The 24,635-nt window shown below is 49.7% G+C and overlaps 9 protein-coding genes across 9 annotated transcripts; 3 read left to right on the top strand and 6 right to left on the bottom strand.

Annotated features, from left to right (window-relative positions):
- Positions 1-1,050: 1,050 nt before the first annotated feature.
- N7525_005396 (inorganic phosphate transporter) lies at positions 1,051-3,018 on the top strand (the record flags this gene model as incomplete). The annotated part of the gene is made up of 5 exons (XM_002564811.1): positions 1,051-1,134; positions 1,193-1,400; positions 1,492-2,429; positions 2,482-2,632; positions 2,696-3,018. 5 exons carry the CDS (start codon positions 1,051-1,053, stop codon positions 3,016-3,018), a joined length of 1,704 nt encoding a protein of 567 aa, XP_002564857.1.
- Positions 3,019-5,030: 2,012 nt separating this feature from the next.
- N7525_005395 (uncharacterized protein) lies at positions 5,031-5,882 on the bottom strand (the record flags this gene model as incomplete). Its single annotated transcript, XM_002564812.2, has 3 exons — positions 5,031-5,189; positions 5,240-5,293; positions 5,433-5,882. 3 exons carry the CDS (start codon positions 5,880-5,882, stop codon positions 5,031-5,033), a joined length of 663 nt encoding a protein of 220 aa, XP_002564858.2.
- A 492-nt stretch (positions 5,883-6,374) lies between these two features.
- N7525_005394 (uncharacterized protein) lies at positions 6,375-7,741 on the bottom strand (the record flags this gene model as incomplete). The annotated part of the gene is made up of 3 exons (XM_061213389.1): positions 6,375-6,426; positions 6,859-7,459; positions 7,738-7,741. 3 exons carry the CDS (start codon positions 7,739-7,741, stop codon positions 6,375-6,377), a joined length of 657 nt encoding a protein of 218 aa, XP_061070410.1.
- Positions 7,742-8,997: 1,256 nt separating this feature from the next.
- On the bottom strand, positions 8,998-10,687 carry N7525_005393 (putative hexokinase Kxk; the record flags this gene model as incomplete). The annotated part of the gene is made up of 5 exons (XM_002564814.1): positions 8,998-9,873; positions 9,938-10,345; positions 10,399-10,424; positions 10,475-10,597; positions 10,648-10,687. The coding sequence occupies 5 exons, from the start codon at positions 10,685-10,687 to the stop codon at positions 8,998-9,000; spliced, it is 1,473 nt and encodes a 490-aa protein (XP_002564860.1).
- A 485-nt stretch (positions 10,688-11,172) lies between these two features.
- Positions 11,173-12,308, bottom strand: N7525_005392 (SIR2 family NAD-dependent protein deacylase; the record flags this gene model as incomplete). The annotated part of the gene is made up of 2 exons (XM_002564815.1): positions 11,173-12,135; positions 12,186-12,308. 2 exons carry the CDS (start codon positions 12,306-12,308, stop codon positions 11,173-11,175), a joined length of 1,086 nt encoding a protein of 361 aa, XP_002564861.1.
- A 420-nt stretch (positions 12,309-12,728) lies between these two features.
- On the top strand, positions 12,729-15,211 carry N7525_005391 (Golgi transport complex subunit COG4; the record flags this gene model as incomplete). Its single annotated transcript, XM_002564816.2, has 2 exons — positions 12,729-13,955; positions 14,006-15,211. 2 exons carry the CDS (start codon positions 12,729-12,731, stop codon positions 15,209-15,211), a joined length of 2,433 nt encoding a protein of 810 aa, XP_002564862.2.
- A 751-nt stretch (positions 15,212-15,962) lies between these two features.
- N7525_005390 (ammonium transporter) lies at positions 15,963-17,811 on the bottom strand (the record flags this gene model as incomplete). The annotated part of the gene is made up of 3 exons (XM_002564817.1): positions 15,963-17,228; positions 17,311-17,642; positions 17,700-17,811. The coding sequence occupies 3 exons, from the start codon at positions 17,809-17,811 to the stop codon at positions 15,963-15,965; spliced, it is 1,710 nt and encodes a 569-aa protein (XP_002564863.1).
- Positions 17,812-20,356: 2,545 nt separating this feature from the next.
- N7525_005389 (glycosyl hydrolase family 79 C-terminal domain-containing protein) lies at positions 20,357-21,958 on the bottom strand (the record flags this gene model as incomplete). The annotated part of the gene is made up of 1 exon (XM_002564818.1): positions 20,357-21,958. One exon carries the CDS (start codon positions 21,956-21,958, stop codon positions 20,357-20,359), a length of 1,602 nt encoding a protein of 533 aa, XP_002564864.1.
- A 1,632-nt stretch (positions 21,959-23,590) lies between these two features.
- N7525_005388 (protein kinase family protein) lies at positions 23,591-24,522 on the top strand (the record flags this gene model as incomplete). Its single annotated transcript, XM_002564819.2, has 2 exons — positions 23,591-23,976; positions 24,030-24,522. The coding sequence occupies 2 exons, from the start codon at positions 23,591-23,593 to the stop codon at positions 24,520-24,522; spliced, it is 879 nt and encodes a 292-aa protein (XP_002564865.2).
- Positions 24,523-24,635: the final 113 nt, after the last annotated feature.

The following is a 24,635-nucleotide window of genomic DNA, read 5'->3' as shown; positions in this document are numbered from 1 at the left end:
GGTCCGCACAGGATGTCAAATTTCGGGCAGTTTTCATTTCGGGAGAATTTCACCATGATTTTTACTAGTACGCCTGAGACAGAATCCAGAAACCTACTATGAACTGCCTAGTACATATGTGATATGGAATATTCCAGTTAGTAACTTTGGAAAGCCCTGGAGGACCAGGGGAAGTTATCAATGCTTCGTGTGACCCTATGACTTCCTAGCCTCGAATTAGAATAGCCACTCGAACTAGTATGGGCTGGTATGTACTCCGTACTTGCATATGTATGTAGGAAGATACCATATGTGCATTGACTGTTTATAGAAGACTCTTTTACCAACAACCCGAATGGGATTAAAAGGATACTCGTATAGGTAACCATAGATGGTACGTGCTATGTACAATCAAGTGATTGAGCAGCCCACGTGCTCCAACCCCTGGCATTTCTTGGCGCCATGCTTGATCAATGCCCAGGTGTCTTATGGAAGCTTGTAATAGATGGAACCATGGGTTACCATGACTCGTGCAGGAATGATTGGACCACATCCATTAAATAGCTTCGGACCAAGGGCCGAGTACATACCTAGGTATCAGGCCTTTTTCTACACTTGGACAGCCCTGGAGATTACGCCAAGACTCGTTTTTTTTTTAGCTCGACGGCCCATGCGTTTAGCTACATAGTAGGATACTATCGAGGTATCTGACCATCAATGAGATTCAATTCTGGGAGCACTCTTGAATGGGCCGGCTCTATGATTGGGTGTCTCTTTATCGTGTAGTGTGGACAGTGAAATGAGAGATGACATTAGCCTTACCCTACCTAGGTAGGTACCTACCTAGGTACCTAGTCTGAGACATCCATGGGATGACCTAAGGTTAGGTTAACCTACTATAGAAAAATGTCATATTGAGGTTACGCCTTCCTCGACAGATAAGATAGGTACCTAGGTAGCATATTAAAAGACTCACCCTCACCTTTTTCTCTTCCTTTTCTCTTCCTCTCCTCTGTCAGAGGCCCGACCAGGAAGTGAACCAAACAGTTTATCTTCCTTCTGGAACCCAAAATGGCTGTCTATCACGATCTCGACTGGCTCTTCGCTGTCGGTACCCTCTTCTTCATTCTCTCTGTTTGGGGAATCGGTGCCAACGTATGTTCCTTGCATTGACCCTCAACTGATCCAGCACTCATCTCTTTCCTTTGCACAGGATGTAGCCAACTCTTACGCGACCTCGGTCAGCTCCAGATCCCTGACCTTGATCCAAGCTGGTATCCTGGCGACTATCACCGAGTTCATCGGTGCCATCGCCCTTGGACAACAGGTTACCTCGACCATTCGCAGTGGTGTCTTCTCCGTCGACCGCTTCTTGGACTCTCCAGGAGTGTTGATCATGGCCATGGTGGTTGCTGAAGTCGGTACGTTTCTCTTTGCTTTCTCTCTTTGCCTTCCCTTTGCGACTTCCAAGTGAAAGGCCTCAATTACTCACTCCTTTGTCTAACGATACAGGCTCCTCGATCTGGCTTACCGTCTGCACGTACCTCGGATTCCCAGTGTCCACCACTCAATCCATTGTCGGTGCCCTCATCGGCGTCGCCATTGCGGCAGAACTCCCTGTCCACTGGGGTTGGAAGTCGCAGAGCGTTTCCCAAATCGCTGCCTCTTGGGGTATCGCCCCCCTCATCTCAGCCGCATTCGGTGCCATCATCTTCACCAGTATCCGGCTGCTGGTGCACTCACGTGAGGATCCCATGAAGTGGGCGTTGCGCGTGCTTCCATTCTATTACGCCATTACTGCTGCTATCCTTGCATTGTTCATCGTCGTCAGCGGTGGTCACGGAATCCCAAAGCTCGAGGTCTTGGGTGCAGGCAAGGCTTGTGGAATTGTCATTGGCGTCTTTGCTGGTGTCTGGGTTATCAGTGCGGTCTTCTTTGTTCCGTACTATTGGCGCAGCCTTGTGAAGGGTGACTCCCGCCTGCGCTTCTGGCACATCCCCATGGGTCCTCTTCTCTGGAAGGACAATTACACCTTGTACTTCCCTGGTAACCCGGACAAGAGCATTGTGCCCAACTACTATGAAAGCGACCTGAAGGGCGAGACGGACACTCTTCGCTCTGGCTCTGCCACCGAGGGACAAGAGTCCACCTTCACCACTCCAGAAATTGAGCCCCTCAAGGGTGATCCCAGCGCTTCCGGGAACGACGCCCGCAGGGCTGACGCCAGGATTGCAGAGAAACATCAAAAGGAGCTTCAGGCTTTGGACACACTGCCCTGGATTCACCCCAAGCGTATCTTTGCCACCCTCAAGCTTGTTTTCACTTATGGTATTACCCGCGATGTCATTCACCACCAGTCAAAGGGTCTCGATCATATCCATCAGCGTGCCCCTGTCTTTGACAACAAGGTTGAACACCTATGGACCACTGCCCAGGTTTGCTCTGCTATGGTACGCTCCACTCACCTCCCCCTCTCCAACCCCCAGCTAACAGTCCAACTAGATCATGTCTATCTCCCACGGCGCGAACGATGTCTCGAACGCTATTGGTCCATTCACAACCGAGTACATGACCTGGCACTCCGGCAAGGCTTCCACCAAGACTGATACCCCCATCTGGATCAAGGCGGTGGGTGGTCTCGGCCTCGGCTTTGGTAAGACTCCCTTCTCCCCGCCTCCCGTCTCGTCCATACATTCGGCATGCTAATGAACAACAGGCTTCTGGACCTTCGGCTACCACATCATGCGCAGTCTCGGTAACCGCATCACCAAGCACACCCCTACTAGAGGATACAGCTCTGAACTTTCTAGCGCGATAACTATTCTCCTTGCGTCAAAATTAGGTCTGCCGGTTTCCACTACGCAATGCATTACCGGTTCTGTCGTCGGTGTCGCGTTGGTTAACATGGACGTCAGGAGTATCAACTGGAAACAGCTTGGCAAGATTTTCCTCGGTTGGGTCTTGACTCTCCCATGTGCCGGTCTGATTAGTGGAATCATCATGGGAATGGCTCTGAATGTTCCCACCTGGGGCCGTTAAATGGTCAAATGGGTTGTAATGCCGTGGATATTCTAGGGGACTGAACGTCCCTTTTAGACATCACGTGACTCGCTGAAGTTTAGTACCGCATTATTATTTCGGTACGAGGAATAACTCTGCAATAATTACTGCTATTTTTTTTCTCGTATTTTCTACTCAATCCTAGTCCACAACGTATTCCATACGCGAACTATGTGTCGGCCCGCATATTCATTTTGCATTTTGCTTTCTCTGTGCAGTAGCCACCATCACTTGCTTCCAGGCTTGGCCACTGCTTCGTAAGCCCACCATCGGTTATATAACTAATTATATCCTATTTTTTACAATACACACTCGCTTTACTTTTCTATCTACAACATAGTTAACTATCTAACTATATAACTAGTTGTAGTATTAGTTCAGTATAGTGTCATCGCTCTTTATGCTTACTGTCTCGTCCTAGCCTAGGTGCCCTAGTTCCTTCCTATCCTTCAGCCACTGGAAAAATTATAAATACCCTCTCCCCCCGTTTTCTCTCTTCTTCTTCTTCTTCTTCTTCTTCTTCTTTCTCTTTCAACCCCTCCAACAAGGGGCCCGACAAGACTTCGGGGCCTACCTACGAACACAACATCAGGCCCCTCTAGGCGGGGGATCGCCACTTCCCGGCAGGCCCCGTTTGCTGCCAACCGTACGCCGCCGCCAGCCAAGAAGAACCCGGCGCGTACGCCACCTCGAGTCAAGGAGGAGCCCAGCAGCGGCCCACCTGCGCGTGCCCCGGGGCGTCCTCCCCCGAGAAAAGTCGCCCGAAAATTTGAAAAATCTTGACACGGCATGATACCGCGGAGTTCTTTATTTTCTTTTATTAACTAATACCACTATGTATCCCGATGTCCTTACCAATGTCTATTATCATCATCAAATTCTATTATCCTTGAGAGGAACATTACAAGAAACATCGTTCAAATGTCCTGACATTCTTTCCCAGCTCTTTTGGCTCATCAAGGGCTAGTTAAAGCTTGCTGGAGAGAGTGCTGAAGGCTCTGGATTTCATCACGAAGGTGTCGATAGTAGATGAAAATTCTACGCTAAGCTCTGCGAAAAGCTCTTCACGAAGCTGTTGAATTTGATGATGATATATTTTGACGAAGATCAGGTGAGGAAGCAAGGTGAAAAAAAATCGCACTGGCACCTTATGCTTGGGAAGTGGAGAAAGGAAGAAAAATCCGGGGAGGGAATCCGGGGTGGAGTCTTGATAAGAAGGGTCCAGACAGTCTCTCGCACTCAGCTTGCTGAAAGTCCCGGAGCAGCCCAATCTCTAGTTCACGCACTTGGGTACGCCACGTCACCGAGCTGTCCATAAAGAGAAGAGTTGCTTCGAAGCCGAGAGTGTACTCGCAATGAGACCTCTGTACAGCTTGTATGAAAGCTTGCCGATACTCACTACAGGTCTTTGCAGAGAGGGTCTTTAGTATAATATGACGAGCCAGATCTACAAGCAAGCACTGAGAGTAGATGCGAAGCTAGAGAGTGCTTCAATTCAAGATACTACTTTCCGGGATGATAGTAAGTATTTATATAATGATGAAGCAGTTTGATGATGAGATAGGAATACATAAAGGTATCAATTAAAAAACAAAAGCAAAAGCAAAAGCAAAAGCAAAACGAGAGCAGGCCACCGGATCGTCACAGATATATGGTCGTGTCAGTCTTTTTTTTTTGGTGTCTTAGGAGGAGAGGACGGTGGCAGCGGGACTCCAATATACGCCGGAGCGGGCGGCATTGGGAGGTCATCCTCCCCGGGCGCGTTTTGGTCGGCGGGGGGAGCATTGCGAGCGGCCCAGGGAGCATTTGGCGGCGCACAGGCAGTGAAGGGGGCCCAGCGGGAACTAGCGAGCCCTCGCCGAGAGGGGCCCTGATGGAGTAATGGTAGGCAGGCCCCTCTCGGCCAGTTGGGCTGCCCGGGTGTGGCTGTTGGAGTCACGTGATCATATATCCCGTGATCCAGGTTTGCAGGACTAGCTTGCTTCACCTTCTCACTTCTTCTTTTCCATCATCCATCGATCATCATCATCATCTATCATTATCCATGGAGAGGAGTGTCTAGATACCTGAATACCATAGTATCTATCCACTTCTGTCCCCAGACTGGCCCGCGCCGGAGACGCTGAGCGCCGTTGCAGTTCGAAGGCCTGCTATAATCTTAATTAGTAACAGCTTCATTGAGGGAACAAGAACCTCATACCTTGCCAAAGTCGGCCATGAAGGACAGGTATTCGTCGTCACGCCGGTTTTTTCCCTACTTATAGTTAGCGTGCTCATAATAGCATAAATAAGAACTTATCGACACATATTCCCATCCGGTCTTCACTTTCCCCATCAGGCAAGGTAAACCATTCTTTTAGTTCGGGCGTATCCTTTTCAAACAACTTTCGTACCACCGGGGGAATCGCCTCCATCAGTGGTCGTGTGATCCAGTCAACGTTGACTCGACACAACAGTCGCCAGTAGGACAGGCTCAAAGGCCTTTCGCCTGAGTCCAGACCGATGATGTTGTTGGCTCTGCTGTACTCTTGCAGATACTGAATCGTAGCTCGCATTGTCATCCATAGTCGACCGAAGTCGTCAATCTCTGCATCGTCCTGGCTATCAGGTATAACAATCTCCGGGTCATCCTGATTGTTGGTGATGGTGTCTCCCTCACTGATAATATCCACGTCTTTCCCTTCTGGCCCGATGACGATGTCTTCTAACACATCTCCGATCTCATCATCCCTAACATCGCCCTCTGGATGACGACCTTTATCATCGACGTGGCTGCCCACATTGATTTCAGAGGCGACTTCACCAGATCGACGTATATCACTCCTCGTCCTCTCTCCAATCATCTCCTCAACTTCACCGGAAAGGTTGTTGATGGTCCCGGGGGGGACACACGCAGGGAACGAACCATTGTGGTTGGAAGAGAAAGAAGAAGAAGAAGAAGAAGAAGAAGAAGAAGAAGAAGAAGAGAGAAAACGGGGGGGAGGGGGTATTTATAATTTTCCTAGTGGCTGAAGGACAGGAAGGAACTAGGACACCTAGGCTAGGACGAGACAGTAAGCATAAAGAGGGATGGCCCACTGTGTTGAACGAAGGAAGTACTATAGTGAACTATTAGTTACTACAACTATGCCTATAGTTAGATAGATAGAAAAGTAAAGCGAGTGTGTATTGTAAAAAATAGGATCTACTTAACTATATAACCCGCTCGGTAAGGAAAAAAATCTATACAAGCAAGTATTGTTGAGATATGCAGTTGTAGCTCATCGCATTTACTATACATACATATTTATGTATCATGCTGCGATTAGGCTTCAACACTAAAGTTACATATATAGCTATAAAGGCTCAGTATTCATCGTCACGGTCACGCCGCCGTTATTTTTCCTCCTATTTATAGTTACGTGTTTATGCTATTGTAAATAAGAACTTATCGACTAGGGCCGCCTCGAAAGAATCGAGGTGATAGTATAACATGTTAATCGATGATAAGAATCTATCGGAATTGATAGGAATCCATAAAAGTTTTGCATGATAATAAAAGTGGTTTGATAAAATAGGGACATATGAAGGTATCAATAATAAAAAAGTAAGAGAAAGATGAAAGTAAAAGCAAAACAAGAATAAGGTAAGAACAAGTCAGCGGTGGTGAGAGACATGATCCTTTGTTGGAATAAAATACGGCATTATTCCACTCGACCAACACAAAAACCAAGGTTAATGTATATAGCCTAATGGAGGCTATATCCCAGTTTTGACCTCCTTTTTTCATTTTCTGGTGTCTTGGGAGGAGATGATGGTGGCAGCGGCACTCCAATATACGCCGGAGCGGGCGGCATTGGGAGGTCATCCTCCCCGGGCGCATGTTGGGCGGCGGGGGGCGCTTTGCGAGCGGCCCAGGGAGCATTTGGCGGCGCACGGGCAGTGTAGGGGCCCCAGCGGGAACTAGCGAGCCCTCGCCGAGAGGGGCCTGATGGAGTATTGGTAGGCAGGCCCCTCTCGGCGAGGTGGGCTGCCCGGGTGTCCACAGGCCTTTTGTTGGAGGCCGGGGGGGGGGGGGGGTCATGTCCGGCAGTTTCTCCCCTTTCCACGTGATCCTCCCTCAAAGATGATGGGGGCAGCGGCACTCGAAGATAGGATGGAGTGGGCGGCATCGGGAAGTCATCCTCCTCTGATAACTGTGGGAGGTCTCCCAGAGTGGGGGTTATCTTGAAGGGCGCGCGGAGCTTTTTGAGGAGCCCGGTGCGCGTTTTGGGCAGCGGGCGGTGCCTTTCGAGGGGTCGGCGGAGCTTTTTGAAGGGGCGAGGGGAGCATTTCGGGCTCCCCTCTCGGCGAGGGCTCGCCAATTCCCGGTAGGCCCCGTACGCCGCGCCGCCTACCGGGCGCCGCTTGCGCCGACGGCGCCGCGAAATTTTCTCTAGCTCTAATAGTGTGTTGGTAGGCAGGCCCCTCTCGGCGAGCTGAGCGGCCCTGACGTCTTGTCGGGCCCCTTGTTGGAGGGGTTGGAAGAGAAAGAAGAAGAAGAAGAAGAAGAGAGGAAACGGGGGGAGGAGGTATTTATAATTCTTCTAGTGGCTGAAGGACAGGAAGGAACTACAACATAGGGCACCTAGGCTAGGACGAGACGGCAAGTATGAAGAGTGATAGCCCACTATCTACCCAATTCTAGGTTCTCTCACTCATTGCTCTAGTTTCTCTCACTCATCTTATGTTCACCTTTAGGTGTCAAATTATGACCTGCAACCTAGTTACAACCTATATGTAGCATGAGACTTTCGTATCATATGCCAAAGAAGTTCTCACTGTAATTGAATGCAAAATCAGCTAAATCAATATTATTTAAACCCCCCATTTAGCAGCCTTCCCCTATAGTATCTATGATGAATTTACTATTCACAGAATCCTCCCCTTCCGCTGTATCTTCTGCAGCTTACATCCTCTTTTTTTTTGACTTCTTTGCTGCAAGAAATGCATCTATAGTCGCAGTTGCGATCCCTTTTTTTTTTGCCTGCTAGCTCAATTTCTTCCTCTCTATCTGATCTCTCGTTTTAGTATACCGATTTGTATCATATATAGACAAAGGACTATCTATATTAACCCTACGCTTACTTTTACCGGTATCCCGGCGCTTTTTTAGGTCCAAAGTGTTGATATTATTATAAGCTCCCGCTTCCACTATAGTAAGCGCACTAGTCAAAAAACGGAGCTAATTGACGGCGTAGCTTAGGAGAAATAGTATAATTTCATCTCCAATTACATCGGTTTTTTTCATGATCTTCTTAGCGTATTTTCGGATGATTTCAAGTGTATCAATACAACCTCTTGCTCGGCATTTAGAGCTTTGTTAGCGCCAGGGTGGCCGGCTTTAGATTTACGACCGTTGATTCTACCCCGTAATGTATAGTACGGAACGTCGAATTCCGGCGCCCAGTTTGACATTTTAGGGTTATCTCTCTCACCGTATGTAGATATAGCAGTAGCAATTCTATCTTCTGGATTTTGAGAAGAAAAAGGCATTTTTGGTGGCAGTAAATTGATGTTAAATCTGGTGAAAATTTGCATTGAGCCCGTTTTTGCATTCAACCCGTGCGGCCTATCGTGTAATAGCTAGCTTAGTCTCTCTTCTCTTTCTCTCTTATCAAGTGGGAGTCTCTAGATACAGAATACAGTCGTGTTGCTCCCTCTTCTCCCACCCTTACAATAATTTTGCGCTTTTGCTAACCCTGAATATGTCTCCAGAACTACAGCAAATACTAGCAATAATAGCACTATGGATATTCTATTCACGAGCCTTCCATGGCTAACATACACAGAAATCGATATATCGTTAAATCTTTTAAATCTTTCATCAAACCCGCACCAGATGGCATAAACCCCAATGTCAAATACTCCAACCCATCGGTACATAGGGTCTGTCTTGTGAGATGATAAATGATAGTCATCACCACTAGACCAATCCCACTAAAGCAGGGTCTTCATGTCATCCATGTTACGGACACCATAGAGGTTACCAGCCTTGACACGCTTGAGCGTCAGGGCCGCAATCAGCGCAGCACCAACACCAGAACCATCCTCAGCAGCCATGATGGAAACCTTGTCCTTCTCAGTAGGGGCCCAGTCGAGGATCTCGCGGAGTGCCTGGGCACCGCGCTCCTTGAAGTGGGGGTACTTGGTGAAGACGGAGCCGTCGGCACCGACGTGGCAGGAGTCGATGTTCTTCTTTGTGCAGATGGCGGCGACGCCGCAGGCGGACAGACGAGCGGCACGCGTACCGATCAGCTCGGCGAGACGACGGATCAGCTCCAGCTCTGGCTGGGTGGGGCGGATGTTCAGAGTACGTTCGAAGAGATCGAGTGTCTCTGTCAGGTTCTCGTAGGGGTCTTCTTCGATGTTGGCGAGGAAGGAGGCGTCGAGGAGGTAGGGCTTGCGAAGCTTGGAGACGTCCTGGCCGTTGAAGATCAGACCGGCGCGGTTGTCGATCAGGTCGAGGAGGGCGAGACGGAAGATCTCGCCCAGGTACAGTCCTGCGGTCATCTTCTCGAAGGCTTGTTGGCCGGGGCGGGGTGAGTCGCGATCGATGATGTCATCGTATTTGGTGAGGGGGAGGACCACGTGCTCGTTGTCGAAGGCGCCGTATTCGCAGTTGATGGCAACGGGCATGTCGGCGGGCAGGTTCATGTGCGCGATCTTGGGTATCGACCCTGCGTTCTCCATGTATGCGGCGTTCACGCCGGTGCCGAAGATGCAGCCGATCTTCATGGCGGAGTCGGTGTAAGAGGAGGCAATGAGGGTACCGGTAGTGTCGTTAATCAGGGCTGCGACTTTAATGGGAAGACCCTGTGGCATGGTTAGTGTTTTGATCCTTTGTGGAAAGGATAGCATAATCTCAGGAATGTCATACCCGCTTCTTCAGGATCTCCTCCAGAGGGGGAACAACATCCTGGCCCTCGACACCGTCAATGTCGAATCCCTTGGTCCAGCGCTGCAGGATACCGTGATCGATGTACTCCTGGGTGGCGGGGTAGGAGAAAGTGAAACCGAGGGGCAGCTTGGCGAGGTTTGCTTCCTCGTGGTGGGCCTCAATGAACTGCTGCAAGCAGTCGGCGATGTACTCCCACAATTCCTCAGCGGTTCCAGTCCGCAGCTCCTCGGGCATCTTATACTTGGATTGTGTGATGTCGAAGGCGCCCTTCTCCTCGGTCAAGGTAATTTCGCAAACACGTAGGTTGGTGCCGCCCATGTCGAGGGCCAGGTAGGTTCCCCGTTCGTGTCCATCGGGGAAGTCCAAGACCCAGGTGACGTTCATGGGCTATTTTGTACGGTCAGTCTAGGTTCAGTTCGGAGGAATAAGGTCGTTCTCACAATGTTGCCGCCCTCAACGGAGAGGCCTGTTTTTTGTTAGCGACTTGTTGAATCGGAGAGCTGCGGGATAAGTCACCTTTCTCGAGCTCCTTGACGAAGTGATTCACGATCTCCTTGAGCTTGGAGCGATCGACTGTGAAAGCCTTCTCGAAGTCATGAATGGGTCCCAACAGGTTCTGGGGCAGTTCGTGCATGGACCCTATACCACATTAGTTTAATAAGGGCAGGGGGTAGCTTGGAGAGCCTCACCCTTGCGGGACTGCGGGTGCTTAGGGCCAATTCCAACCATGGTGATATGTAGTGTAGGAAAATAGAGGGAAAGGAAAAGAAAAAGAAAAGGAAAAAAGGTGGGAGGGGAAGAATGACGATATGGAAATCAACGTGGGGCAACTTGTAGATGTCTTGTTTTGGCTGTCGGAGAGAAACGAGGAAAGTCAATTGGGGCTTGGAGGGGCTATGGGGGGGAAATACGGTCATTTTATAGACAGTCGGACTATAAATATTCTAATTATAATTATAAATAGCCTCAGACTATCTAAATAACGCCAAATTAGTTGTTTACAGAAATCAAGGGCGTGTTTTTTTTACTGCAAACGTTATGATCGACCGAGATCATCTCTTGGCACGATTATCCGCGTATAACGTTATACTACGGAGTACCTACTTAGTATGTACTATGCTACCTACGGAGATATCTACATACACCTACAACGTACTAATCAAAACAATATCTCTCCTATTTCTGCTTCAAGACATTTCATGAAAATCATAATCTCAATGTGACAGCTTACGCGCCAAATGGGGGAAAACATGGTCCAGACCCTCAGACTGGCGGTGTGCCTCGTCGTGTGACAGCTTCTCGCGTACTTTATTCTGATACGCATCTGTCAACCCCAGAGTCCGATCGACTTCCTCCGTTAGTCGGTCCACTTCGTCCTGCAGCCGTTCATCGCGGGTCTGTAGCGGGGCATTCTCCTCCGCCCGTTTCTGCGGGTCGGGGTTGGTTTCCTCCCACAGCGCCTCCAACTCCTCTCCCCATCCCATAGCCTTTGCAAACTTGCGCACTCCAGCATCACAGTCCCCAATCAACAGCACATCGTCACTCCGCGATCCAAGGCCACCGACACGCTCCATGTTGATGAGCACGCGAGGCACGCCCGGACTAACCATCGAGGGCAGACTGGCAAATGGCTGGACGGACAGACTAGTTCCCATGACAATGCAAAGGTCAGCCTCTTCTGGCAGAGAGCGGCTGTCAAAGAAGTCCGATGGTAGAGCTTCGCCGAAGAAGACAATGTCCGGCTTGACCAGGCCGTTGCACTTGTGGCAGTGGGGTACATCGCCCTTGGATACCTTCTGGTGCATCTCATCATCTGGGAAGGTCTCCTTGCATTCAATGCAGCGCTGTGTCGCAAAACTGCCATGGGCCTCGACGATCTTCTCGCCTGGCACGCCTGCCTGGCGCTCGAGGCAGTCAATGTTTTGAGTAAAGTGCTTCAGGAGCATCCCTTTCTCATAGAGCAGTTTGATGAATGAGTGCACAATGGTTGGGCGATAGCGTCCTGGGTACAGCTCGTGCGCCAGTGCATAGAAAGGTTTGGGGTTATGCCGGAAGAAACCAATGTCAAAGACTGCCTCGGGCTCCGGTAAATCTAGACTTGCCAGATTGGCGTAGATTCCCGTGTCAGGTGAGCGAAAGTCCGGGATGCCTGCGGAAGTGCTGATGCCCGCTCCCACCTACATGCTTGGTTAGCTTGGATATACTATTTCATGGGGTCCACGCGTACCATCACCACAATTTTCTTCACATTGTGCTGCTTGACATATTTGGCCACTGCCTCGATGTTGCGCGCCTCAAGAGTCAAGGGGGATGCGAATTCATCCACCTGGGTGGATGGTTCGTTGCCCATGATGCGCCGGTTTGGACGTCTGGGTTTGCGACGTCCGATGATGGCGGTTAAGGACTTGACAGGCAAAAGGTCAAGTCTTGAGACTTCTAGATAAAAGTAGTCAAAAGATCAACAGAGAAAAGGGAAACAGGAAAAAAAGAAGAGAAACAGTAAAAGAGCAACTGATATGGGATCGTGAGCGTGGGGGAAAATGACGTCGAGTTGATTCACCACATTAAGACGCGCGAGATGAAACAACAAACAAAGTCCAAAGAAAAATAGTTCACACACGTCTGGCAAGTTCTATTTGATTTATCTTGGAGTCTCTCAACCCCCGTTGACCTTTTTGACGTAGCACAGCTTGAAGCTGTAAAACCCACTCTCACCGCCCGCGATTCACCCGTCCCCCCTACTGGCATCAACAATCAACTTGCGACGACAATGGCGCCCAGAATGGCTGCAACCGCCAATGGGCATAATGCCATGCCCCAGAGCCCTCCAAATACCAATGTCCCACCAACAGAGACATCTCCCCAGCCTGATATCTTCAACGCCAGCTCCGTCGCCGAGATCAAAGCCACGTTGTCCCACCTGCATACCCAAGAAGCGTCTGTGACCGCCCGCCTCGATGCACTGGTAACATCCCAGAAAGACCTCTCCCGTGAACTGGGTCGGCTGGACCTGATGCGCGCCAGCATTGGTGCACACGCCAGCACGACCCGCTCCATCAGCCACGGAATGCTCTCCGAAGCCGCCGGCACCGCTGACCGGATCTCCAATGCCGTCCGCCGGCTGGATCTCGAGCAGGCCCGGGTAAAAGCCACGCTTGAGGTTGTCGAGCAAGTTGCCGAGCTCAAGGCGTGTGCGCTGGGCGTGGCGGGATCGATGGGTGCGCCCCAGGACTGGGAGAAAGCCGCCAGCTACCTACACCGTGCAGCTCAGGTCCCGGCGACGGTCGTCAATGGCGCGTTTGCTGCGGAGATGGTTCCTACGGCTGAAGTGCCGGACCCGCCAAGTGTGACGCTCGATAATGCTGCGGAGTCGCTGTGTGGGCTGTTCCTGCGTGAGTTTGAGAAGGCGGTTAAGGAGAATGACGGGGCCAAGATTACGCGCTTCTTCAAGCTTTTCCCGCTTATTGGTCGCTCTGAGGTTGGACTTGATGTTTATGGTCGTTATGTGTGTCAGGGTGTTGCGGCCAAGGCTCGAGCTAACCTGAACGGTGCTACCGGGGGTGCTCAGACTAAGGATGGGTTCTTCTATGCCAATGCGCTTACCAGGCTGTTTGAGCACATTGCGCAGATTATTGATGGCCATGGCGGGCTCGTCGAGCATCACTATGGTCCCCGCAAGATGGGGCGGGTCATTGAACGGCTACAGGTCGAGGCTGATGTGCAAGGTGGTATCATTCTTGATACTTGGAGCGATGAGCGACATGTGGATCGCAAACTGATGGATATCAAATCTTATGCCTTCACTTTTTTGGTGCAGAGCTTCCTACCCGCGCAGCGACCAGGTCCGCCTCGCTCACAATCTCCTGCCGTTGGGGCGAGCACTGCCACCGACGAGGAAGGGGTGGATATGAAAGAGATCGATGGTGTCTTGAATGAAATGGCTATCATGTTGGGCCGGTGGTCACTGTACTGTCGATTCCTGGCTGATACGTGTAATGTGAGTTTCAATCTCCGCCTCTTTAATACCAGCACTAACAACTTCTCTAGTCTTCGGGTGAGGATGATGCAGACGACGATAAGCGATTCGAGCTGCCCAGCTTCTTGCGAGAGTCACCTCTGGCCCAGAAGATCAACGATCGCCTAGTGGCCCCATTCAACACAATGACAACATTCTTCTTCCGCCGCTCTGTCGAGAAGGCTTTCCAACTAGACGAGTCCCCGTCAGGCCTCACCTTGAACCCCCAGCGTCCACTGAAAGCCGACCCACCACATATCACCTCAGCCGTCGACGACATAATGTACATCGTCAACAAAGTCATCCAGCAATCACTCGCCACCTCCCAAGAAGCAGTCGTGACAAACGTAGTCCCGACCCTGTCACGCGTCCTAGGCTCCGATTTCATCGGCATGACACAGCGCAAGATGCGCGACGAGTGCTACCCACGCGCCCCAGTCCAAGGCGGACAACCCGCCGAACAAACCACAATCTCCTTCCTAGTCCAAATCAACAACCTCGACATGGGAGTCGACTACATCCGACGAATCGTGCAAAACAACACGGGCTCAAAACCAACAGACACAACCACCACAGAAGCAACCCCGCACCTCCTCACAATCTTCGCAAGCCCCAGCGCAGCCAAGAAAGTCCACCAAACCCTCCAAACCCTCAGCACAACCTTCGAAAGCAAAGTAACCGACCTCCTAACCGACGGAATCCAAGTAATCTTCAACAACGCCATAAAGCCGCGTCTCCGCCCAATTCTCGCAGATACATTCCGAGACATCGAATACGCACCAAACCCCAACCTAGAAGCCGACTCTCCGACCTTCGACAAAGAACTCGTCAAGCCGCGCTTCACGGCCTCCTGGAACGACCTCCTCATGCCATTCGCGCGGATCCTGACGCCAACCGCCTTCGACCGCGTCCTCGGCGTGACGATCGCGTATCTGGCCCGTCTACTGGAGAAGAGGCTTTGGTCTTACGGGTCGCGGATTAACGCGCTGGGCGCGGCGCGGCTTGAGAGGGATGTTGCGGGGCTTGTTGGGGCTGCGGTTGATGTTGGGTATGTTGCTGGTGCGCCGGGGAGGTATCGGTATCGGGAGAGTTTTGCGCGGTGTGTGCAGATGATGCTTGTTATGGGGATGGATGAGGATGAGTGGGATGAGGTTAGGAGGGGTGGGGTTGCCGCGGAGGTTGTTGAGAAGCTTGGGAGGGAGGATTTGATTAGGGTTCGGGGGATGGTTAGGAGGTAGGGAGGACTTTTTATAGATTGGGTTTTCTGATCTGCATTTGACTGTTTTTTTGGTTTGTTTGTTTTATATTCGGGTTTGGGATTTTGTTATATCTTGTTCTGGACAAATGCATGTATGTAGACTGGCAGCAGCAAGGTACTTCCATATTACATATCTACCATCTACAATTGCGCAAAGATTTGAGAATAAAGTCTTAGATAATAGGTAAATTTGTATCAGGATGTATCGCTCTATACTGCAGACGCAAAAACCAGAAAACATAGACAGAAGCAAGGTATTTCCCTTGCAATTCAATGAAGCAGCTTGTGTACACGTACGAAACCCAGTTTAATATCCCCGTTTGACCATTTCAAAGGCCATAAAAACATAGAACCATGGAGCGCCAGGCCAAATTAGACCATAATTCAAGTTGTTTTTCCCGAGGGAGGTGTAGCTTGGTTTGGAGGTGGGGAGGTATGTTATTGTAGCGTGAGGTGAGGTAAAGGTGAATAACGGAGGAGATGTTGGATGGTAGGGTGAGGTGTGGTAGAGAGTTGGTGGTAGAGGTATCGAAAGTCGAAGAGTAGATTTGAGGTATAGCAAAAGCCCCAGGCTTTTGTCGCAAGAAAAGAAGCACGCTCAAGGGATATCGAGATAAAAGAAGCGAAAACGAGAAAATCAATGCTTGCTGGACGGAATGGCGTATGCGAAATGTATGCCATGCAAACGAGATGCAGGGAAAATGTGTGGGAAAATGGCGGAGAGAGTATGATTAGTCCTCCGTCTTCTCTTGGACCGGTCTAAGCACCACGGGTTCGGCACCCTGTGTATCGGGAGGGTGCTGTTCAGCGAGCTGGCGAGGAGCAGGAGCAATCTTGACCTCGTGCATAGCGATGTCGCCTTCACTGGTACCGCGGCTACTCTGGCTGATGTCACCATTGGGCGCGTGGCCCTCGAGCATCACCTCGCGCGGCGGACCACCGAGCATCATCTCACTATGTTCGCCAATGCCGTAGCGCTGCGCGGCGGGGACCTGGTGGCCGTCTTCGAGCTGGTCGTGGTTTTGCGGGGTCCAAGCGAGGTAGTCACGACGGACCTCGACGTAGTCGTAGGCGAACTCGCCCAGTTGGTCGTCGTCCATACCGAGCAGCTCAGCTTCCTCGGAGGCGCGCAGGTTCAGACCCGGGATGGCGTTGATTGCGTAGGCGATAATGGCGGACATGACGAAGCTGTAGGAAGCGGTAGCGACGATGTAGGCGATCTGAATGTACAGCTGCTTGTAGTTGTGGATGACCCAGCCACCGACACCGGTTCCGGTATTGACACCGTCCAGACCAACAATGGCATCGTCACCGAACAACGCGTTGAAGATCAGCCCGACAATGCCAGCGATACCGTGCTCTGCCAACACATCCATAGAGTCGTCGATCCGGATCCAGTACTTGATCTTGGTGGAGTAGTTGCAAACGATGCCGGTCACAATGCCGAGGATGACACTGGCCCAGGGAGAGATGAAGCCGGAGGCGGGTGTCGCAGCTACCAATCCCGAGATGGTACCGGAACACCAGCCGACCATCGACCACTTGCGAGCCAGACGCCAATCGAGCAAAACCCAGGTGATGGCCGCGAAGGCGGCAGTCAGATTGGTGTTCCAGGAGGCCATGGTTGCGCGCAGGTTAGCTCCGAACGAGGAACCACCGTTGAAACCAAGCCAACCGAACCAGAGGAAAACTGTGCCGAGGAGGATGAGAGAGACGTTGTGTGGGCGGAAGTTGAGCATCATGCGCTCCTGTCGGCGACCGAGGACCATGGAGTAGGCCAGAGCTGTGAAACCGGAACCGATTTCGACGGGACCACCACCGGCGTAATCCATCACACCGTACTTGAATGCCCAACCGTTGACGTTCCAGACCCAGCAGGTTAGCGGACAGTAAACGATAGTAGCCCAGAGGAAAACGAAGACCATGGCGGGAAGAAGCCGACCGCGTTCAGCGACAGCTCCCATGACGATAGCTGCGGTGACACCACAGAATTGCATCTGGAGATTAAGAAGTCAGTATTGGTCTGGGTACACAAGAAACCACCTGGGCAGTTCAATGATTCCCAATGTTCGATCTTACCTGATAAAATGCGTAGAGCAAGTTAGGAACCAGTGGAGAACCGGGGCTCGGATCAGCCAATGTGTTCATTAAACCGAAGTTGCGCAAGTTGCCGATAAAACCGTTGGTCGCAGTCGGGGAGAAAGCAAGTGAATAACCCCAGAAATACCATTGGAAGGTCACGACGGACAAGGAAGCCATACAGGCCCAGATCATGCTCAGGGCAGACTTTCGGCGAGCCAATCCCGAGTACAGAAAGCCGAGACCGGGGATCATGACCATGACCATGGCCGAGGCCACGATGATGTAGGCCTGGTCGCCAGATTGAAACCATTTGTTGACATTTTCGGTGCCTAAATAGGAAATGAGTGTTAGACCATCATTCCGTTAAGACAGGAAAGACTACATACGGGAGTCACCGCCCAAGTCTGTGTTCGTCGAGAGGTCGTAGTTGGCAGGAGCTCCGATCCAGTTGTAGGAGGCATAGTCCGGGGCGTACGGGGCTTTCCCGCTGAACGCCATTGCAATTTGAGAGGCTCCTTTGGAATTTGAAAACGTGTTTAGGGGTATAGCAAGGCGTTCAAATGTGAGAAAGAAAAAAGAAAAAGGAAGTTCCCGAAGTTAAGGAAAGAAGAAATTCGCCACGAATATAAAAATAAGGAAACCCGAACTCTTTCGAACCAAAAAATTCCCAGAGATAAGTCGGATCGACACTAGTGGGTCTTTCCAGGTTGTCAAAAGCAAAAAGCAAAAGTAATTTGACAATTCAAATGCAATTCCCCCTAGAATGTTGTAGATAATGGGAGTAAAAGGATGAAAAGTTAAATGGGAGGCATGAAACATGTAGAAAATAGAAGAAAATATTGACAGGCGCGGTTAGCAGGAGAAAATCGGAGATAATTGAAAAAATGCTTGGTTCAAGTGGTTCAGAGATTGTGACAATAGCAATGGGATAATCCCGATAATACTATATCCCCAGCTCTCTCTCTCTCTCTCTTTTTTTCTATGTTTCCAATCTTTCCAATCTCCAGCTCTGACTGTATAAGGTTTTTCCTTTTGATTTTGATTCTGTATAGATAATTAACACAATTGACACACACATTGTCATCAACCTCGTCATCCCCGGCGTAAACAGCTGCAAGATAATGTGGCAAGGGATAGATAAGTATGGGTCTTCTCATGATAGTCCAAGCCTTGGCCTTGCTTTGATGGAGATTACATGTAGATTATGATCCATGTACCATTCGTCAGTGACTCGACTCCGGGGAATAGTTCCTGGGGATTTGGGGAAGTAGATTCCACTCCCTCTGCAGGACATGGGGTCTACTTCTTATATCTCTTCATCATTCTAGAATTCTTCATCTAAATAAGATAGCTAGATAGCTTATCACAGATATTCTGCAGGGACTTCCCCCCTTCCTGTATAAAATAGAGTCGTGGAGTTATTCTGGAGAAGAGAAGAAGGAGCTTATCTTTCACTCGGATATCAGTTCAAATTCCATCAAATTCCCTATCCGCCACCAGCAATTGGATGAGTGACGCTGGGATCCCGGGGATGTGATTGGCTACAGATAAAGTACTTCTTGCCACTCGCGCTAAGTGGGGCTCCGCTGTAAGATAAGCCTTTCCCATTTGGGGTTAGCGTGTCAAAGTGGGAATGAGCCAACGATTGGCGACAGATAAGGTCCCGGCCTCTCTTGGCTTTCCGTTTTTTCCCGATCCCCGGGTGGAATCTTCACTTTTATCTGTGTCGGCCGATGCCGGAGTCTTGACCCTATCTATGTTGTTATACCCTACTTGATTTCCTCTCTTCTTTTCTCTCTCTATATTTAGTGCTCAGACCTTGGTACATAGGTACGCTTGGATCACTATACATTCCATTTGGCTAAGACTTGTAATAGTTCTATACAATGACTTTGCCTATCGCATGGTATCTAGAAAGAATGATTCTATTCAAAGTACTGACGAGGCTAGTCTAGGCCCCCATAAAACCATTGGGTCCACAGGTAGTCGTGTAGTTTAATAATTACCTGTCGCCTACAAGCTAGCGCGGAAGGCTAAAGCCTTTTAGTGCCTAAGGCACCATAGACTTACGCCACGAGTAATTTGGTAATCTAGCCGTGCATTCCTTTCTAGTTTAGGTAGAACTACTAATTCCCTAGACTAGAGATGGGCTCGTTAGCTCTACCCTTAGTAGCTATCACTAGAGAATGACGAGTAGTAGGCAATAGGCCGCGGTGAAAAGTCTGCTATTATAGTACCGAATTGCACCTAGAGAACCCGATCGCCGTGCACAAGCTTAAGGCCGAGTATAGCATTAATTGAAATCTCTTTCTATAAACTAGATAAGCGCTAGTTAACTAGAGGCTTTATAAGTAAACCCTAATATGTCTGTATTTACGTTCCTTAGCGATAGTATACGTTCGCCTCTCAAATTAGGACCGATTAGCCAGGATTAGTCTCCCCATTTTTCTATGTAGCCAGATACTGTACGTGTTAGGTTTCTTGGTCAAGTCATGTCCATCGGAATCTTTGCCAAATTTACCACCAGCAACCGCCCAAGCATGCTACTAAGTATATCAAAGTTCCCCCGATTATACTGAAATGATGCGCAATTTCAATCGTGACAAGAAGAGGTGCGGGATGCCAGGTCTTTGGGGGCGATTTCTGAGGTAAGTCGAGGACTCGGGCCTAAACCAAGAGAGTAGGGACGAAGAAGTAGTCATTGATACATAGATGGTCGTTACTAGATAAATAAAACTGGGGATGCTCACTATATATTATGGGTTGTTGAACTCGGTGAAAAAGGTTGCATTAACATCTCATCGAATCACGATACAATGGAGCTTCAATATTTTCAAAAAAAAAAGAAAACTATGTATGAGATTTCTGAGCGGAAGGTGCGGACGGGAGAGAAAAGGAAGGAAAGAGAGAAATCAGAGCTAATCTATCTACTAACCCAGGTTGGAGCAGGTTCTGTGCCATGTGATGCCTTGAGACAAGCACTTTTGCCTACCAGATCAGACATCCAACAATATCGGGAACCTGAACCCCACAGGCGGGCTTCCTAAGCCTTCTGTATCAACATTGCCTCTGCCTGAAGAAGCTCGATCTGCACAAGACCACCATTTTGAACAATCCCTTCTTCCCTTTTTGTTTGGCCCCGCAAATTACCTGTCCTGGGATCCAGGCTGACACCCGAAACGTTGATGTCGCTCTTGGCATTAGTGCCAGGGCCCTGGAGCTTCAAGATTTCTATCCTTGTTCCTGGTTTCCAAGGGGTATCTATCTGCACTTTTCGCTGACGTCGGGTACCAGAAGAGGCAAAATCAGGGTCCGTCGTGGACAAAGTCGAGGGGTTATGCAACCCGTGGGTAGAGTTCCATACTCCCAGATCTATAAACACGAGCTTCTCGAGATTTAATTGTTGTTCGCCTGCAAATATAGCATAGCCACTGAAATCGGAAGCATTTGCGGCTGGCAAAGCGGCTATTTCCCAAGGCCGCCCATTGTTGCCCGCTAAGACATGTGCGAGGAAAAAGTGCGAGTAAAAGTTCGCTCTGATCCCGGCGGAAAGGTCCTCACCCTTATAGTTGTAGGGTAATGGCGTGAAAGCTGAATATTCACTCTGGTGGCCCAGATGAAAAAATACCTGCTCGATACCGATGCTCGCTGCTGTCAGGACCAGATCTGTTCCCCACAAAGCAGCACCAAAAGTGTCGCTGATGCCACTCCTTCCACTGCAAGAAGCAGAGTTAGTCTCACCGAGGACAAGTGAACTGTTAGCCGCTCGAGCAGCGGCCTCTTGTGGGATATATTGGGAAAGATTGGTCCAAACGACTTGGTGGTCTGAAAGCAAATTGAGAGAGAGTCGGCTCTCCCGTGCTGCGTCGCACGTCGACTGAGGGTAGAGGTGAACTGCGTAGGTTCGAATAATGCTGGGATCAACCAGTCCAGCACGAGTTACATTGATAATATCAAAATCGTCGACCTCATCCTGCTGATCCGGGACCCATGGAGGATCTGCAAATACCGCTGCTTGAAAGTGCGGCTTCTGCTTCGCTTGCTTGTAGAACGCGGACGACAGGATTTGATCGGTGAGCTGGTACCATTGGCGAGTATATTGCTTTGTGTCCCAACCCGGTTCACGCCAGCCTTTGGAGATGTAATGATCGATCTCATTGCCCAGCTCAAAGAAGGAGAGGGACTCGCCAAGGACGTTGACCGCTGCTTCGGCTTCTTTCATCGCAGTTGACCAAGAGCCAGTAGTGTTACGTAGGTTCAGCGTGTAAATAAAATCTGTTCTGCTTGGGAAATAGTCTCTCCAGCCGGCGAACCAGTCTTTGCGAATACGGAAAACTTCCACATTGGTGTCATCCGGCAGAGCAGATGACGGCGTTCCCAAACTGGGCTCGAATTGCGTCTGGTCTGCGATATTACCTCCGACTCTGATTGGTGCCGGTTTCCCAATAATCTCGCCAATGTTCTTCAATATGTTTGAGGTCAAGTTGCTCTGTATATACGGATCAACGGAAGAGGGTTCTATGGAATAGCCATAGATATCAGGCCTAAGGATCCTTTTAGAGCTATCGAGTGGGACCTTAATAGTAGAGAAAGGGGAGGCTAGAACCACTTGTAGCAAGAGAATGAATGTCAAGATGTAGGCCATCTTGACGGGGGGGGGAAACGTTTGCCAAGAATATGTCATGCGATAAAAATAGGTAGATGAAGCGCCAGTCCTTGTTCAAGAGCAAAGATGGGTTAAATAAATCCACAAGATATTTTTCAGATCGCGGAACAACGGCAATTGAAATAACGGAAACCAAGGCCTAGGAAGAGCCCAGCGGAACCTACGCACCAAAACCTACGCCCCAGGCTTCCGGTGGGGGCGGGGCCCCGCGTTACAACGATATAATCGATCGACATGCGCTCCCGCTCAGCTCGGATAACTCCCGGAGGGAACGCATGACGTAGCAGATGCGGAGACAATCTGGTAATCTTTGAAGACATGGCTTTTCCCGGCCACTTAGCGGTTAGATAGTCGAAAGTGAAGAATATTCATGGTCATGGGCTATTGACGTTTTATTGCAAAGCAGTGTTGTTGTTATTCCACATTCAGTCAGGTGCGGTGTTTAATCAGTGCTATTGGTGCATTTTGTATCCCCGGGTAGGGCCAGAGTATGATAGTAGCGTTGCAATCTTACGAAGTGGAGTGACAATCGGTGGACCCCAGCCAATATGCCTCTATAGCTTAAATACCTCACTTCATTATCCTAGAATCTACCTAGGTAGGCTCAGGCTCCCATTGTGTGCTTTCAAGGTCTAGAACCTTCATGGTCAATTGTAGAACTCGGTGAGCTTCGAGGAAGGGCATCGCAGCGTTATACTGGCGGTGGCATTGCTTAGATATTAGTCCAATTCTTCTGTAACTAAGCCCCACACTACATTGGCTTAAAACTACAACACAGCAGGCTATCGCTGCAAAAGAAAAAGGCTTGAAAGAGAGCCCTGCCAAATACAGCAGCAGCAGGAGTCAGCAAAGACCACTATACAGAATCAGGTCTCATAGAACAATATCCAGCCAGTGTTGCATCAGATGGCGAGCTGCATCTTACCTCCGGAGTGATCCATGGGAATTGGCCCGATCAGGACGGCCCGGCCCTGGCCCAGAATTCTCCACATCGACCTCGGGAGTAATTATCCGCTTCCAAGGTTGTTGCAAGGTCGCACTCACCAGACACCGGTTCTAAGGTAGGCAGCTACATACCTAGTGATTAGAATAATTCGTTTGGTAGAAGGAGCCAAGGCTGCAAGATAGTGTTCGGGAGAGAGAATGTATTTGCACAAGAAAGATAGCTAGATCTGTGGAATGAGGAAGACCGCGAATGGGTAGTTTATGGCATAATTGGTCTTAGGGGATTACGAAGCTGATATCTATCGAAGATATTGATAGACCTTCTGCGGAGATTTTGTTATGGATGGATGTCTTGATGTCTTCGGCACCGACCCCTGTGTCCCATTACTGAAAGAGGTGTCCCTCTACTAATCCCCAATATTTATCTCGAAATAACTCCCATTCTTCTGGCGCTTGCAGGCTTCCATCGAGTTTGTTGGAAGCGCTTGAGGTGTTTGCTTTCACCGTTGATCATGTGACAGATTCACCCTTGGACGCTTTTCAGGTGGCTGTTGAACACCCTCCTTATAGCCCTCCAAAATGTTGGGACACTTCTGGAGATGTTGCTCGGCTTTTCATGAATTACTAAAGTACTACCTCTATAGTTCTTTTGGCCTCTTTGGTCGCATGTTACCCTTGCCCATCAGAAATTATTTGTTCACACGTGGAAAGAGTGACGATATTGAGAGGTGCAGACACCCCTTAGCGGAAAATGGCTCTCCTGCCGTCGCAAAGAACGACGTTTTGGGGTCAAGTGAAGAATATCGAGCTGTCTTGCCAGGCAAAATAGCAGACCCGGTCCTCTATGAACCTCAGCTCGGTGAAACCTTGAGCCAAGGATCGACTTCATTGATAGTGAGACTAAAACCGGGTATCGTTGTCAAATGCCCTAGATATTCGTGGGGGTATTGCGGAGCGGCGGACGCGTCCTCATTTGTCAAGGACATCAAGCGCAGTTTCGAGGTTGAAGAACGACTTTTCGATATATTAGGGACGTACCCTAGAATAATATGGTATGTCAGCTAAACGCCAGGCGGTCCAATTATTAATGTTATTTCTACTATAGCTATATCGGTATCTCTGAGGAACCTCGTGAATTGCTCTTTGGCGAAGCTAGCGATGGTAATCTGCAAGCTTACATTGACCAGCATAATGATGCTATCGACCTATCTCTTCGTTTGAAATGGTGTTGCCAGGCAGCAGAAGCCGTCCACTATATCCACCAAAAGGGAGTCATTCATTCCGACTTGCGGCCAGAGAATTTGTTATTACACTCCGATTCCAAGAGCAAGCTCAATCTTCTACTATGTGATTTTGGAGGGTCGACGAATGGCGATATAGATGGTGGCCATCTCCCCGACTCCGGCTTTTTCAATCCGTGCAAGCCATGGGTGTCAACAGAGGCTGTGGACATATTCAGTCTCGGGTCGGTCTTCTACACGATCATGACCGGCCACTGGCCCTATAAGTCGCCTGGGCCATTCCGATCTGTGGCAGAGAAGAATGACTACGAAGAACGAGTAGACTCTCTTTGCGTCTCAAAAGTATCCTTCAGTTGAGGGTCTTACTGGTGGTGCCGTGATACAGGGATGTTGGACAGATCGATACAGTGATGTGGCGTCGCTTATTCGAGATCAAAATCTGTCTTTCAGTGCGATAGAAGCTTCTGGGG

Source organism: Penicillium rubens, assembly GCF_028828025.1.
Source record: "Penicillium rubens strain IBT 27055 chromosome Unknown utg000002l_segment0_segment0, whole genome shotgun sequence".
Lineage (NCBI taxonomy): Eukaryota > Fungi > Ascomycota > Eurotiomycetes > Eurotiales > Aspergillaceae > Penicillium > Penicillium rubens.
This window is presented reverse-complemented; position numbering and strand designations above follow the sequence as displayed.